Source organism: Gastrolobium bilobum, unplaced genomic scaffold (assembly GCF_033153095.1).
Source record: "Gastrolobium bilobum isolate Gb01-03AN ecotype WA unplaced genomic scaffold, APGP_CSIRO_Gbil_v1 utg33347, whole genome shotgun sequence".
Classification (NCBI taxonomy): Eukaryota; Viridiplantae; Streptophyta; class Magnoliopsida; order Fabales; family Fabaceae; genus Gastrolobium; species Gastrolobium bilobum.
Genome location: NW_026896791.1, coordinates 57,195 through 72,962, shown reverse-complemented (window position 1 = coordinate 72,962; position 15,768 = coordinate 57,195). Strand labels below are relative to the sequence as shown.

The window sequence follows — 15,768 nt, the reverse complement described above, 5'->3', positions numbered from 1 at the left end:
GCATCAGCATCAAGCATCTACTTTTAAACTAAAATCAACATCAACATCAACATCAACAACACTTTTATTCCAAATTAATTGGGGTCGGTGGTAGATGAACCCACATGAAAGATACAAAACGGTTGAGAAAAAAAGAAAAAAAAAAGGAAAATAAAAAAATAAAAAAAAATAAAAAAAATAAAAATAAAAATAAAAAATAAAAAATAAATGAAAAAAATAATAAATAATAAAAGGCTTAACATAAATTTTGTGATGAGTTGACGTACAATAAAGGATGGAGTATTCTTCACCATAAAAACCATGTAATCCCTTAATGCCCTCATCGACTATAGGCTTTTCACCTGATGAATCATCCGTACTTAATCAAGATACAACATAGATTCGTTCCAATCATGTGAAATACTACCCCGATTAGAACCACCTTCCAACATGGTACCGATATGTCTATCAAAGAAACAGAAATAAAAATGCAAGGAAACTCTCAACATTATTTCTTCTCCTCCTCATTTGATGGCTTGTCTTCATTCTTCTGCTGAGGCTGATTGACAGCACAATCAGAAAACTAATAATAGTGTACGAAAATGTACCAAAATACCAATAGTTCAATTTAAAAAATGCTAGCCATGTGAAATACTGGGCATGTGATGGTATATCACTTATATAAAAGCCTATTGGCCCATTTAAAAAATAAATAAATTTACACAAGCACATTTAAATTTGCCGTGTAGTGGAAACTGGAAACTTTTATTATCCTTCAAGCAACATACTAGCCCTGTCTCCTTCACCTAAAATATTTCTTTAAAAAAAGAGAAGATAATATGGAATAAACAAATATTGATGTGATAATGACCAAATTTTCCCGTTGAGCACGTATTTATTTTCTCACTCAAGTCAGTAAGCAGAGAGCACTTGCATATTATATTGTCACATCCACATACAAAATTCCACCTACAACTATGATCCTCCAAAATCATTAAATATGCAGACAATATATAGAAAACAAGATCAGCATGCAAAACAAGCAAAATCCAACTATTACTGAATAAACAAAAAATATCAATTAGAAGAAAAGGAGGAGAAATGAAAAGGAGTTCGAAGTTAAAATCTAGGTGAAGCGAAATTCAAATATGTCCCCGGTAAAATTTTATATAAAATTCTTTTCAAACCCAATTATATTTTTCCATAAAGGAAGACTTACCTCAGACTGATTTTGCATGGAGGCCAGCAAATCTTTGACAGATGGGTCATTTGGATCAACCCCGGGAAGCTGCAGAAGCAATGAATTACTCAGTGCAGAACATATTGCATATCATTCTATTAATACATTTAAAGAACAAAATGGAAAAATACAGAATTTATCAGACATACTGATGCAAGGATAGAAGATACAAAGGACTGGTCTGCCAACAATTTGCTCATGTCTGACTGGCTTGCTGAGTCCTTTGTGCTGTCTGCTACTGACATTTGGAGAGCTCCAAGCAATAAAAGAAAAGAAATCAGTGAAAATCAAGATTACTAAAGATTTTTGCAAATTCTATGCAAATTGATTACATAGCCAACACAACTTCTCACAGAAGAGAACATAACCATTCATGATTCAGCAAAGCCAAACCCTTGTTATCCCATTAAAGAAAAGGAAAATCTTTTTCTTATATTGTTGGAGATGGGTTATCTTACATTAGTGAAACAAAATTATAACAGGGACCCACAAATAATTGGAGAGAACAAAAATAGAGGTGAGACCCACTTTTGTTATGTGTGTGTAGGGATTTGGTTTATCTCATGTTAAATGAGATAAATATAACCCTAAAAAAATGGCCAAACCCTCAAACAAGTACAGGTTAGCTGAGCAAAAATGTAAAATATAAACAAAGCATTCCTATGCCATGAAATGATACCTTCAAGATAATTAATATCCAAAAGGACCAAGAAAAAACTCTATTCATCTTCGCTAAGAGCCTGTTTGGCACCTCCCTTTCTTAAGCTAAAACCTACTTTTAAGCTAAAGCTAAAAAAAAGAGCTTTAAAAATAAAGCTACAAGCTGTTTTATGATTATATAAAAAATTTAGTTTAAAAGTTACTTAAAAGCTGTTCATTTAAAAAAAAAAAAAAATACACATTTCAAAAAGCTGATATAACTTAAGAAAAGCTTCTCCTGAGAGCTTTTGACTTTTTTCTTCATTATAAAAAAAGCTCTTTTTATTATAAGAGCTTTAGCAAAAACCTATTTGACCTAACTTCTACTTATAAGGAGAAGAGAAACTAAAAATAGACCTCCCAAATAGGCACTAAACCAAAATTGACAGATTTTTTCTTAATTCGAGAACCAGATCAATCATCAAGCAACATAACAAGAAAGCATTCAGGATCATCAGCAGCATGATTAAACTGCATAAAACCTCACCTAGAGCCAACTCAGGATCATCTGCAGCAGCTTCAGACATATCTGTATCCTGAGCATCATGGTTAATTGCAGGCTCATCCATTGACATTGCAAGGGCCTGTTGTAGTAGAGCATTCTCATCATCCTGTTTCCATTTGAAAGTAAGTTCACACAAAACAAATACTATTTCCTGATACCAATTTATGGGAAGAATGAAATCAATACTAGAGAACTGATCCAAAAGCAAAGCAGGTAGAAGCAAATTCTTGGGGAAACTAACATATATATATATATATATATGTATGTTACATCAGCTTGCGAAACAGACATAATCAGTTGACATTGATGTTGAGCTGCACTCAGAAAAGCAACATGTAGCAGGAAACAAGTTTTCAAACTGTGCACCATAGTATTTAGAATGTAATGATAGACCTCCACCAATATGCCTTTTTATCTGCATTATTTTTAACTATACAGAAAAGGAATAGCAATTAGAATGAATCATTACTAGTGAGCCTCCAAGGTTAGTTATGAGATGTAACACCCCATAGAGACTTAGAGTCACACCAAAATTGGTGCACCAGTCATGATGATGGTAGTGAGTGTGGGAATGTAAGTCAATTATGTAACACCAAGAACATTGAAGTAAAAATGAGTAGCATGTTGATTTATTAGTGCGAATGATGGTGAAAGTACTGATAATTGTGATACATTGTACGAAGCATAAACATGGAATTGGAATTGTTGAACTGAACACTGATGATGCTATTAAGGAGATGGAGCGGATCTCTGATATTAAAATCATTGGTCAGGTAGTAGGTCGCAGCAACAGTCTAATGAAGTTGCCAGCACAGGAGTAGTTTGGAGTTTGGACAAGGGATGTCGGAAAAGGACAAATGATGACAAAGGTGTAGTTTAGACTCTCAGGAAGCAACTAGCTCCCTGGTAAGTTTCACTTACACCAGCACACAAATGAGAAAATGATCTCCGAAGAAAATTGAGGTTAGCCTGGATCCAGTATCAACCTTTGGAAGTTCCAAATCAGGCACAGCTCAAAATTAAAATACAGTAGAGAAAAATCATAGTTAATAGTCCTACAAACCATTTACATAATTTAGATCTTGATTCTATAATCCAAACAAGCATAAGACCAAACAGGCAACAAACATGGCTAAAGTAACAAATTACACCAACCATCAAATTATTTGTCTTAGTCTCAGCTTCAGAAGCTGTTGCACTGGCACGCTCAGTCATTGTTGCATCCTGAGAGCCAGCTTGCTGCTCACTGCCTTTCTCCTGTTTGGAAGCATCCTCTGCAGCCTTTTTTGCAGCTGCTTCCTGTCTGGCTCTCTCCTCTTCCATTGAAACTCTTAGAGCAAGAGCCAGTTCAGGGTCCAAGTTCGGATCCACACCAAACTCAAATCCAGATACACCACCCGCAGCAGCTGCTGCTGCAGCAGCTGCAAAACCACTTCCACCTTCTCCATCACCAGTAAAAATAGGAGTACTGCCACAAAGCAAGGATACATAATTATGTCAGAAATTAAATCTTGCTTAAAATAAACTTTATTACATTGCAGAGGAAGAAAGTAAGTACAGCAGGAGCAAGGATAAGGTATCCTCTAAAACAAATACAAAAATGAGAAAACGAGGAAAAGAGAAAAAAAACTAAGAATGCAATAGGGCTCCCCAATCTCTTCGTAAGTCAGAGATGGAAATACTTGTGTGCTGAACACCGATGAGAGACTAAAATCACAATACTGTCCCATAGTATATTTAGCTACAAGGAAACACTCTTAATTAATGTGTATATTTTGCTCCAACGAAGTGTACCGAACAATTGCATAGACTTCATATAGCCATAGAAATTGGGCCTCCTTTTCGCTACCAAAACCTTTGTAGCAAACCAACAGAAACTGTAGATAATCAAGAGGACACAACCATTGCTCCTTGAGAATTTCAAAGAAGATTGCTCTGACGAAAAATTAGCAGCCTTGCAATCCAAAAATAAATGACTCACTGTTTCAGAACTTGAATTGCATTTGACACATATATTGAGAGAGAGTAGTCTGAAGCATGTTATTTGAGCTAATTGGGTAAATCAAACAAAAGATTTGACCTTAGAGCGAGATTTGGACTTCTAAATGGATTTATCAAGGAGGAATTTATGGCTATTTGGGGAGTAAGTTAAGAACTGAGAAAAAGAATTTAAAAGAAAATGCACAAGAGTAAAAATTCCAAACTTTCTTATCAGGTTTAGAAGAGAAATGGGAAGAATTAGTAGTATTAGCGTAGCTTTCTGCTATAGGTCTCATTGTATTAGACTCTAGCTTATATAAATGTGTTAGTGTACTTCTGAGTTAGTTAGAGTGTGACAGCTGTAAGCTAAGTGTGTGACAGCTGTAAGCTTCAATGTTGAGTCATCAGTTTGTAGTTTGTATATATATCATCTTGTATCTGAAACGTATGGTAACTTTTCATTCTTCAATAATACAAATGGGTTCTTTTCAGATTACTCTCTTCTCTTTCTCTCTCTCTCAGATCTTCTTCTCTCTTCTTCATGCAACTCTCTGATTTCTAATATGGTATTAGAGCTCTCTTTCTGAGGGCCTGATCCAGTTAGAACTCCACTATGTCTTCCGCTTCCGACTCTGATTCAAACGCATTTGACTCGAATCAACCACATTCCAGATCTAAATCTCAGAATCAACGATCTTCCAGATCTACTTCCTCGTCAATGAAGATCAAGACAACTTCTCTGTTTAACCTTCAGATCTCTGCCAAACTGACAGAAGATAACTATCTTTTTCGGAATCAAATTATCGAACCGGTAATCACATCACATCAGTTGCATCATTTTCTTGTTAATCCAAAAATTCCTCTTAAATTTGATTCAGACGAAGATCGAGAGAGTGATCAATTGAGCTCAGAATATATTGCATGGCTTAATCAAGATCAGATGTTACTTACATGGCTTCTGTCAACAATTTCTGAATCTATTGTCAATGATATCTTACCTGTTAAGCATTCTTTTGAGGCCTGGAATAATATTCATAAGCTGTTTCATGGAGTTATGAAATCTCGTGCTCGTCAACTCGGATCTGAGTTGAAAACGATGAAGAAAGGCTCAAAGTCCATCAAGGAATACTTAGCACGCATCAAAACTCTTTGTGATTCGCTGAAATCGATTGGAAAGCCTATATCAGTTGAGGAGCACACTGAAACTATTCTTGAAGGCTTACCATCAGAATATACTCCGTTTGTTATGATGATACACGGGCGTGAGCGTGATTGCTCTGTTGCAGATCTAACAGTGGAGCTAATGGCTCATGAACAACTTCTAGTCAAGCAAAATGATAATCTCCTAACTGAAGGAATAGCTGTGAACCTCACCCAACGTTCTCCAAGTTCGCTCCAGGAAGTTACTAACGAAGAAGATGACTCTGTTTCTGAAACCAGAAAACAGAGTCGAACAGAGCAATTTTCACAGCCTGCTTTTCCTTCCTCCAATGCTTATACTAATCAAAACAGAGGGCGTGGACGCTCTTTTACACGCTACAATCGAGGAAGAGGACGTGGAAACAAAGCTAATGTTCACTGCCAGTTATGTTTCAAGTTTGGCCATGATGTCACATCCTGTTGGCACTGGTTTGATGAAAACTTTGTGCGTAGCTTGCCACCTCCACAACATGTGCCATATTCTCAGTTCTTTCAACAGCAGCAACCTCAAAACACACGATCATTTCAGTATGTCAGGCCTTCAAATCAGCAACATGCCTTTGTTACTGCACAACAAGGACTATTACCTACTCCAAATACCATACCACTGATGGAGTGGTTGCCAGACTCTGGTGCATCTAGCCATGTAACTGGAGGAGCACAAAACATCTCTCACAGCCAACAGCTAAATGGTTCAGACCAAGTTTTGATAGGAAACGGTCAAGGTTTGCCTATTACAGCCATAGGATCCTCTTCTTTTCTTTCTCCTCTTAATGCTACCACTTGTTTACATCTAAACAATTTATTGTTGGTTCCTTCTATTACTAATAATTTGATCAGTGTGAGTAAATTTGCTAGAGACAACTCAGTCTTCTTTGAATTTCATCCTAATGTCTGTTATGTCAAATCTCAGGTTTCACATAAAGTCTTACTTCAAGGAACTGTAGGAGCTGATGGTCTCTATCGTTTCTCTGACATTCATTTTACTTCACAAACTGATCCAGTGACCAGTAATAGTTGTCCTCCAATTTCATGCCTGTCTACAGTTACTGATTCTTGTAATTCTCAGTCTGATCGTGCTCCAGTTTACAGTAGTGTTGATTGTAAAAATAGTTGTTTCAACACTGAAAATAGGACATTGTGGCACTGTCGTTTAGGACATCCACACTTTGATTCTCTCAAAAATGTATTGAAAACTTGCAATATTCCTTTAAGTAATAAAGTAGCTGGAGAATTATGCTCTTCTTGTTGTGTTGCAAAGGCTCATAGACTACCCTCATCACCTTCTACCTCTCACTATAAATTTCCTTTTGAATTGGTGTTCAGTGACTTATGGGGACCATCACCCTTCAAATCTACTCTTGGTAATAACTACTATATATCATTTGTTGATGCCTGCACACGGTATACTTGGATCTATCCACTTAAACAAAAATCTGATGCTATTTCCATTTTTAAACAGTTCCATGCAATGATTAAAAACCAATTTCAAACACCCCTTAAGTCATTTCAATCAGATTGGGGTGGGGAATTCAGAATTTTTACCCAATATATAAAACTTCACGGGATACATCATAGAGTCACTTGTCCTCATACTCATCACCAAAATGGTGTTGTTGAAAGAAAGCATAGGCATATTGTTGAAACAGGTCTTGCATTACTTGCACACTATTCCCTTCCCATGATCTATTGGGACTATGCCTTTACCACAGCCACATATCTCATAAATAGATTGCCCTCTTCTTCTATTGATTTTACTGTTCCATACACTAAACTGTTCCATAAAAATCCAGATTATACCTCCCTAAAAGTTTTTGGGTGTACATGTTTTCCTTTGCTTCGGCCTTATAATAAGTATAAACTGGAAAAAGGAATGTGTGTTTCTTGGTTATTCTTCAAACCATAAAGGTTACTTGTGTCTTAGTCCTGATGGCAGAATTTACATATCCAAGGATGTACTCTTCAATGAACATAGATTTCCTTTTACCTCTTGGAAAAACAATACATCCTATCCCACTTTACAACCCACCTCTACCTCTGTTCCCCTTACTATTCTTTCACCACATTTATCCTCTCCACCAAATGCCCCATTTCTGCCTCAGCCCTCTTCCCCATTACCCATACAGTCACTGCACACCAATGATTCTCCTCCTTCAAGTCAGCATACACCCCCCTCTCCTATTATTGGAGATCAATCCCCTGTTAGACAGCCCGTTGATGTCAGTCCGATTCCTTCTCCATCCTCTCCAGTTCACACTTCATCTAGTTCTTTATCTTCCACATCCTCACCTTCTGAGTATGTCCCATCCGGTTCCTTTCACACCTCTTCTCCTCGTTCTATTATTACCAGGTCCAAAACTATGGCTAGAAATTTGGCTCTTCTCACTCATCTTGAACCAACTACAGTCAAACAGGCTCTCAATAGTCCTCATTGGTTAAAGGCTATGGAAATTGAATATGATGCTTTACAATCTAACAAAACTTGGTCTCTTGTTCCTTTACCTGTTGGCAGAGAAGCTGTTGGATGCAAATGGGTTTTTAAAGTAAAGGAAAATTCAGATGGCAGCCTTAACAAATATAAAGCAAGGTTGGTTGCTAAAGGGTTTCATCAAAGACCTGGTTTGGATTATACAGAAACTTTTTCCCCTGTCATCAGGCCTGTGACTGTTCGGACTATGCTCACAATTGCTCTTACCTATGGCTGAACACTAAGACAGCTAGACATCAACAATGCTTTCTTAAATGGAACTCTACAAGAAGAGGTGTACATGCAACAACCTCCTGGGTTTGAAAGTGATGACAAGTCCTTAGTTTGCAGACTACATAAATCCCTCTATGGTCTCAAACAAGCCCCAAGGGCTTGGTTTGACAAACTCCAGGATACTTTGCTCTCATTTGGTTTTCAAGGCAGTAGATGTGATTCTTCTCTCTTCATTTATAATTCTGGTCCTCAACGCATTTATATGCTTGTTTATGTTGATGATATAATCATCACTGGGAATGATGACAACTTCATAGAGTCCCTAATCTCTCGGCTCCATTCCATTTTCTCTCAAAGATTTGGGTGCCCTGGACTACTTTTTGGGAATTGAAGTCAGAAGACAGTCCCCTGGATCTCTCTTCCTTACTCAAACAAAATACATTAGAGAACTTCTTCACAAAACTAATATGTTTGAAGTTAAGGCTATCTCCAGCCCCATGCCCTCTAGCTGCAAATTATCCAAGTTTGGCTCCAATTACTTTGAGGATCCTGGCTTATATCGATCAGTGGTTGGAGCTCTCCAATATGCTACCATTACAAGACTTGAAATCAGTTTCTCAGTTAATAAAGTGTGCCAGTTCATGAGCCAACCTCTTGTGGATCATTGGAAAATAGTCAAAAGAATTCTTAGATATCTCCAAGGTACTATATCCTTTGGTCTCTCTCTGACTGCAGCTCAAACACCTCACTCTGATGCTCTATTTCACTTGGCAGCCTTTAGTGATGCTGATTGGGGTAGTGATCCTGATGATAGGAGGTCTACCTCTGGTGCTTGTGTATTTCTAGGTCCAAATCTCATCTCTTGGTGGTCTAAGAAGCAGCTCTTGTAGCAAGATCCACGGCTGAAGCTGAATACCGCAGCATGGCTTTAGTTTTCTCTGAAATTCTGTGGCTGCAATCATTATTCCAAGAATTGAATCTGCCTCTTTCTGTCCCTCAGGTTTACTGTGACAACCTGAGTGCTGTAGCACTTGCTCATAATCCCATTCTTCATGCTCGCACCAAGCATCTTGAGTTGGATCTTCATTTTGTACGTGAGAAGGTTTTACTCAAACAGATCACTGTTGCTCATGTCCCTGCTTCAGACCAGATAGCTGACATCTTTACTAAGCCACTCTCTCCAGATCCCTTTGCTCTTTTTCGTGCCAAACTCACAATCCTGGATTCTGCCTTGCAGCTCCAGCCCTGATGAGTTTGTGGGGAAGTATTAGTGTAGCTTTCTGCTATAGGTCTCATTGTATTAGACTCTAGCTTATATAAATGTGTTAGTGTACTTCTGAGTTAGTTAGAGTGTGACAGCTGTAAGCTAAGTGTGTGACAGTTGTAAGCTTCAATGTTGAGTCATCAGTTTGTAGTTTGTATATATATCATCTTGTAACTGAAACGTATGGTAACTTTTCATTCTTCAATAATACAAATGGGTTCTTTTCAGATCTCTCTCTCTCTCTCTCTCTCTCTCTCTCTCTCTCTCTCTCTCTCTCTCTCTCTCTTCTTCATGCAACTCTCAGATTTCTAATAAGTAGAAGCAGAATAGATACTAAATCAATAATCCCTCTATTACTCAAATTTTTACTGAAGAGGAAATTCCAGCTCAAAAGGGAATGCTGAGTATAATGTGAAATTGAACTCACAAACCTTATAAGTACATCAGAAAGAGCACTAGGACCCGCTGGAACATGAACAATGTGGCTGGTATCATTATTGTTAACAGCTGCAAGTAGTGCTTCCAGCTTTTCTGTCTTCCCCTCTTCGTCTTCACCAAAATTAACAATGTCAAGAGCCACGCTATTTTTTTTCAACTTTCTCCCAATCATCTCCAACATTTTCTTCTCATGCTTGACAGGACTAAAAAGCATGAAACAAGCAAATTAGAGGGGAAATAGTTACAAACAAAACAATTTCAAATAACACAGCAGAGATAGTCATTCATACCTTCCAGCAAAGACAATAATTCTTTGCTGCTGCTTCTTATTTTGCCGATGCTTAAGAGCCAATTGTGCCACCTGAATGCCAGCAGCTAGGTTCATCTCACCACCTATTTCTAGTCCTAAATTAGGAAGAAAGAAGGGGGAAACAATTAAACTCTTACATGAACAGAAAAACCCAATCATAAAACAATATGTCTGAAAAACACACGGAAAACTTGTTGCACTTTTTACATTTACAGAAACAAGTTTCATAAAAGTTCAATCTCACTAATAGGCATCCCCATAACAATGAACTTCCCAATAGCTTCCATTAACATCCAGAAAGAAAAGAAACCAGAAAAATAGGAAAACCAAATAACACAACTGGACAAATTTCCTCAACCTAAGAATTCCAACATAATTATAAGCACAACCTTGCATTATTAATAAAACAAACAGCAAATATAGCTATTTCTCATATTCAATTGCCACTCATTTCCAAGTACTTTAAATTATCGAAAAACTGACCATGCATGCAAGCTAAGATCTTGCCCAAATCACTGGTAGGGGTGACCAAAACGCGAACGCCCTTCCCTGCCATCGTAAGAACTCCGACAGTATTTTCTGGATTAGACTGAATTATTTAAAAATAAATAAATCTATTAGGACAACTGAACACATGCAATTACCTAAACATCAAATTAAATTTAAAAATCAATTATGAAATGCAACATCATTTCTCAGATAATACAAGTATTAAGCAGTGATTGGGTTCACATGGGTTTTAGCACCGCAAATAAGATTGACAGCTTCTGCCTGGGCTTGAAATCGAGAAGGAGAGTAATCTCCGTTACGCATCCATTCGGAATTGTCAATACAGATCATCGTCGCCTGTTACACCCAAACAATTATTATTATTATTATAATAATAATCCAATGAAAAAGTGTTGCAGAAATAGCACGAAAAAACCCTAATTAATTAAATGGAAGAATTGTCATTATAGAGTTCGTTGAAACTAAGACGAAGTGAAAATCAGGGTTCACCTCGAGCACCATCGTTGGAGATTCAGAAAAGAAGGATCGAATATGGGGGGAAAATAGAGAGCACTAATTTTCAATGTATCGAGAAAAAGAGAGAAGAAAAGAACTGAGGTCAGGTTTGTTTGCTTGCTAAACAGAGTTTCCATTCGCTAACGTGGTTTTAATCTGCTGGGACCATGACGTAGGATACATTTCTTTCCAAGCAATGTTCTATTGCCACGCAAGATATAGAAAACTTGAAGGGCAACTATCTTTAAGCTATATATTATTTATGGGAAATATTACTCTTCTTTTGCATAAGATAATATATTTCATGTTTCTCATTTTGATTTTCGCACTTCATTTTCTTCTTTTTTTTCTTCTTTTTATAATGATAGGACTCACCTATTTTCTCTCTACAACATAAGATTACTATCTTATGTGAAATGAGACTAATAAAACTCATTATCTATAGTACATAATTATAATTTATTAAAAAAATATAAATTACTTCATTTAAAAAGATAAATTATTTTCCTTTTATTCTTTGGCTATATTAATTTTGATCATTATAATTTTTTCTTTGAACCCCGTAACAATGTTAACAAAAGATAAATTATCTCCATAATATTAAACCCTAAAAATTTAGTAATTTTAATTTTCTAATAATAGAAAAGTTCATGAAATGTTACTTAAAGTTTGTTGATCTGAAAATGCTAAAAGAAAGAAGGGGTAGAATATTTTAACAATCAATTAGTGTTACTACCCATGTTACTACCAATTAATTTCACCGTTTGATCGATTATGTTGATTCACGGTTATATTTATTTCCACTATTCTATGGTCATGATTCGTTATATTTAATGTGAAAGCATTAAAAATGGAAAATCATGACTATACAAAGGTAAAAATAAATATAAAATATTAAATATGGGAATCATAACCATACAAATATGGAAATAAATATAATTGTTGGATCAACATAATCGATCTAACGGTGAAATTGATTGGTAGTAACACTAATTGGTTGTTACAATATCTTTCCCCAAGAAAAAATACCTTATGTTAAATCTGACCCCAATTACATTAAGTTGAAATGTTATTGAGTTAAAAGCTAATGGGCTTTATTTTGATTTTTAGACCCACAAATCAAGATTTTCCAAAGCAAAGAAGAATAAAACAAAAGTGGGCTTGACATTGCAGTATAAAAGTGAGCCTAAGAGAGAAATAGAAGGACAAAGTGGAAGAAAAATGGGATAAGCTTCTAAAGTCATCAGACCACTAATAAAAATTGCATCGAACCCTAACCTTCTCCCATTTCATCTCACCATTCACCCTAATCCATCCACAAAGCCATTTCAGATTTATCTTTCATTATCATTGTGTTCGCCATCTAATCTCCCAAAACCTTCCTCTTGGTGGTTTAATTAACCATTCACCCAACATTTTAATCCTAACCGTTTTCTGTTGAAAAGAAAGAAAAAATCCCATGTAAGAACCTGCACCGTTAATTAAGGAATTTAATTAATTAATTATGATTTTAATGAGATAATTCCATAATTGACCCTAATAATTATGAGAAGTCTTAAATAATATTGGTAAGTGATCTAGAATGTTGAAAGTCGCTTTTCTAACGAAAAGTGCAGATACCGGTTCTGCTCACGATATAAGTCCGTACCGATGAAGTATCCCAGAAAATTATAATAAGTCCATGAATATTCCTAGAATAATATGTAGGACTGTGATTTCAAGTTTCAAGTTAAAATAATGAGAATTAGTGCCAGAACTGATACTGGCTATGGAAAAGCGCGTACCAAAAAGGTGCTGCGAAAAATAAAATAAAAATATGATAAATCTTAGAAAAATGAGTAGGTTCAGAATCCTAAGTTTGGAATTAAAATGCTAAGCGTAGCAATTAGCGCTAATACTGTGTGTTTAATTCTTAAAACACTATATATACAACTTTAGGCACATAACCCTAGGCCATATCAGTTTTCTACGTAGAGTGGGGACTGACCAGCATTCTCCTACTATTCCATTGCCTTTCTCTTCACCTTGAGAGCCAAGAAGTCATCTTTCTTCTTGGTTTCTTCATCAAATCTCCTAGTGTGGGTGTGCTTTAGACTTGTGAGGTTGAGAGGCATTGCTTTCTGAGTTTTCAGCCTCTGTTTTGAGAGGTTTTTGGGGCAAACTTGTTGGTTGAAGTGGTGAGAGCCATCTCCTTGTTTATGGGAGCTTCAAGTTGTAACCTTTGTGAAGAAGGGACCAACCTTGATACCCATTTTCGTTCACCTTGGTGTCTGCATCATAAGAGCTGGTGGGAGAGCTCCAAGAGCACCTCCTTGTTCTGTTTTAACCTTGGGGTATGATCATCACCTTTGTTCTTGAGTTTCTTTAGTTAAAAATGAAGCCTTGATGCATGTAATGAACTAAAGTTAATAACTTGAGGTTGGGTAAGGTTAAACACACCTAGAAATGCATGTTTAAGTCTCTGTAATCGTGAAAAGAACCACCTTTGTGAAGGATATCTCGCGAAATGCAGAACTGCATTCTATCACGAAATATCCGGATATGATATCCGGATATTGATATCTGAATATGGGGTCTTGTGATATCCGAATATGGATATCCAGATATGATATCCGGATATGCATACCCGGATATGATATCCGGATATGTCCCCGACAAATATCTGGATATTCTCGGAATTTCGAGACAGTGTCTGTACTGTTCATACAGAACTGTGCTTGGGGTTTGTGGACCCTAGATTGATTAAGTTGAACTTCTATAATGATTTAAGTAAGTCAGAATCTAAGTGATTAAGGGCTTATGGCTTTGTGAGAAGCCTAAAGACATGAAACGTAAGTAAAGTCGTTGTCTTTATGTCATATACTTGTAAAGTATGAATTTTGATTTGGATGTTGGTCTAAACAAATTGTGATCTTGTTGTTTGTGGACTTTGAGCTTGTGTGGACTCTTGGTTGGAATAGTTAGCTTAAGAGATAAGCTTTCGTGTCCTCGGTTTAGCCATTGTTGGTTCCACCATGTCCTATGGAGGGATGGTTATATGCATGATGTGTTTTCATGATTTGATATTTGAAATGCTATTGAGTTGTTAAGTGCAAATGCTTATGATATGTATGTGGTGTTCGCTTATATGAGATGTGATCCTATGGGCAGGTACGGCATGGGCGCGTACTGTGTGGGTAATAGACGTATTCCTGCATTTCTCTGGCCAATAGATTATTTATAACACACATGACATGATTATCTGGTGCATTGCACTGCTTTTGGAACTGATATTGTATGTTGCTTTTAGAACTTATATTGCACATGTAAGTGAGCTCGGGGTGGAAGATTGATGTGCCTCTGACAGATGTAGTTTTCTAAGATGAAATTGATAAGAATTGAGTCATAAAAGAGCAATTTATATACATATTTGCTTACTATATTGATTCTTTCCATGTCAATGATATTTCTCACCTATTGGTTGTGTTTATGTATGTAGAAGAAGTGAAAACTACAAAATTGTAAAAAGCTTATTGACGTGACTCCACACGGGTGAACCTTGGGCCAAATTCCAGAGAGTTGGCGCAAGCTGGCGCCACTCTGGCGCAAGATGGCGTCGTGCTCCTCAGTATAATTTCTAGAGAGTTGGCACAAGTTGGCGCCACACTGGCGCCAACCCGCGCCGGTTTACGATTTCACAGGATCGTGTTTTTACAAATGACAGAACTATGGCACGGATTGGCGCCACACTGGCGCAGACCCGCGCCGGTTTGCGAGATAATAGACCGTGTTGTCTGAAGGGTATTTTTGAAAGAAAGAAGCAAGGTATATATATAGGATGCTCATGACAGAGTTGGGGGCCCCTATTCTATTGAAAAGAGTCAACGGTGGTGCTCAGAGAGAGTGTCTTGCAAGAATCTATTTCATCTTCTTCCCCTTTTCATTTATCAGTTTATGTTGAATATTGAATTTTTAGTCATGATAATTGTAACATCCCACATAATTAGGAAAGTATAGAAATTGCGATGAGGGATATGGAAGCATGTGTTAACTTAGAATTATATGTGAATACACTTAGGGTGGAATTAAATTAGAGTAGGAAAAGTATTATAGTTGCAATTATGTGGGAGAATATACTTTAGAAATTTGAAACCTTAGTTAAAAGAATAGGATTAATGTAATCATGACGTATAAAAATGTTAGTTAAAATTTAGTAGCTATATGAAATAATAATTAGTAGGATCTCTTATGTGATAGGTGAACCTTTAAGGCATTAAATTTTGGGCCATTGTTCCCTTAAGGGCCGCGACCAAGAGCCATTGAGAAGGGCTTGTGATCAGCCCAAAACCCTTCTCTCAACCTTAGCTAATCTTCACTTACCCTAAGAGAATCATTGTCACTCCCTCATTGGTCAAAATGCACCATTTGGCAAAGCCCCATCCTTGTTCCCCCCTCACATGTGCGCATA

The 15,768-nt window shown here is 36.7% G+C and overlaps 1 protein-coding gene across 4 annotated transcripts; it reads right to left on the bottom strand.

Annotated features, from left to right (window-relative positions):
- Nucleotides 1-236: 236 nt before the first annotated feature.
- On the bottom strand, nucleotides 237-11,433 carry LOC133302008 (26S proteasome non-ATPase regulatory subunit 4 homolog). 4 transcript variants are annotated; one of them, XM_061501714.1, is made up of 10 exons: nucleotides 11,316-11,433; nucleotides 11,049-11,162; nucleotides 10,800-10,905; nucleotides 10,297-10,411; nucleotides 10,000-10,209; nucleotides 3,579-3,891; nucleotides 2,406-2,529; nucleotides 1,369-1,472; nucleotides 1,199-1,267; nucleotides 237-538 (listed from the first exon to the last, which is right to left on the bottom strand). In XM_061501714.1, exons 1-10 carry the CDS (start codon nucleotides 11,325-11,327, stop codon nucleotides 488-490), a joined length of 1,218 nt encoding a protein of 405 aa, XP_061357698.1. In that variant the 5' UTR covers nucleotides 11,328-11,433; the 3' UTR covers nucleotides 237-487. The 4 variants fall into 4 exon arrangements, with proteins under 4 accessions (XP_061357698.1, XP_061357700.1, XP_061357702.1 ...); XM_061501716.1 differs by having other exon boundaries at nucleotides 237-532; XM_061501718.1 differs by having other exon boundaries at nucleotides 237-529.
- Nucleotides 11,434-15,768: the final 4,335 nt, after the last annotated feature.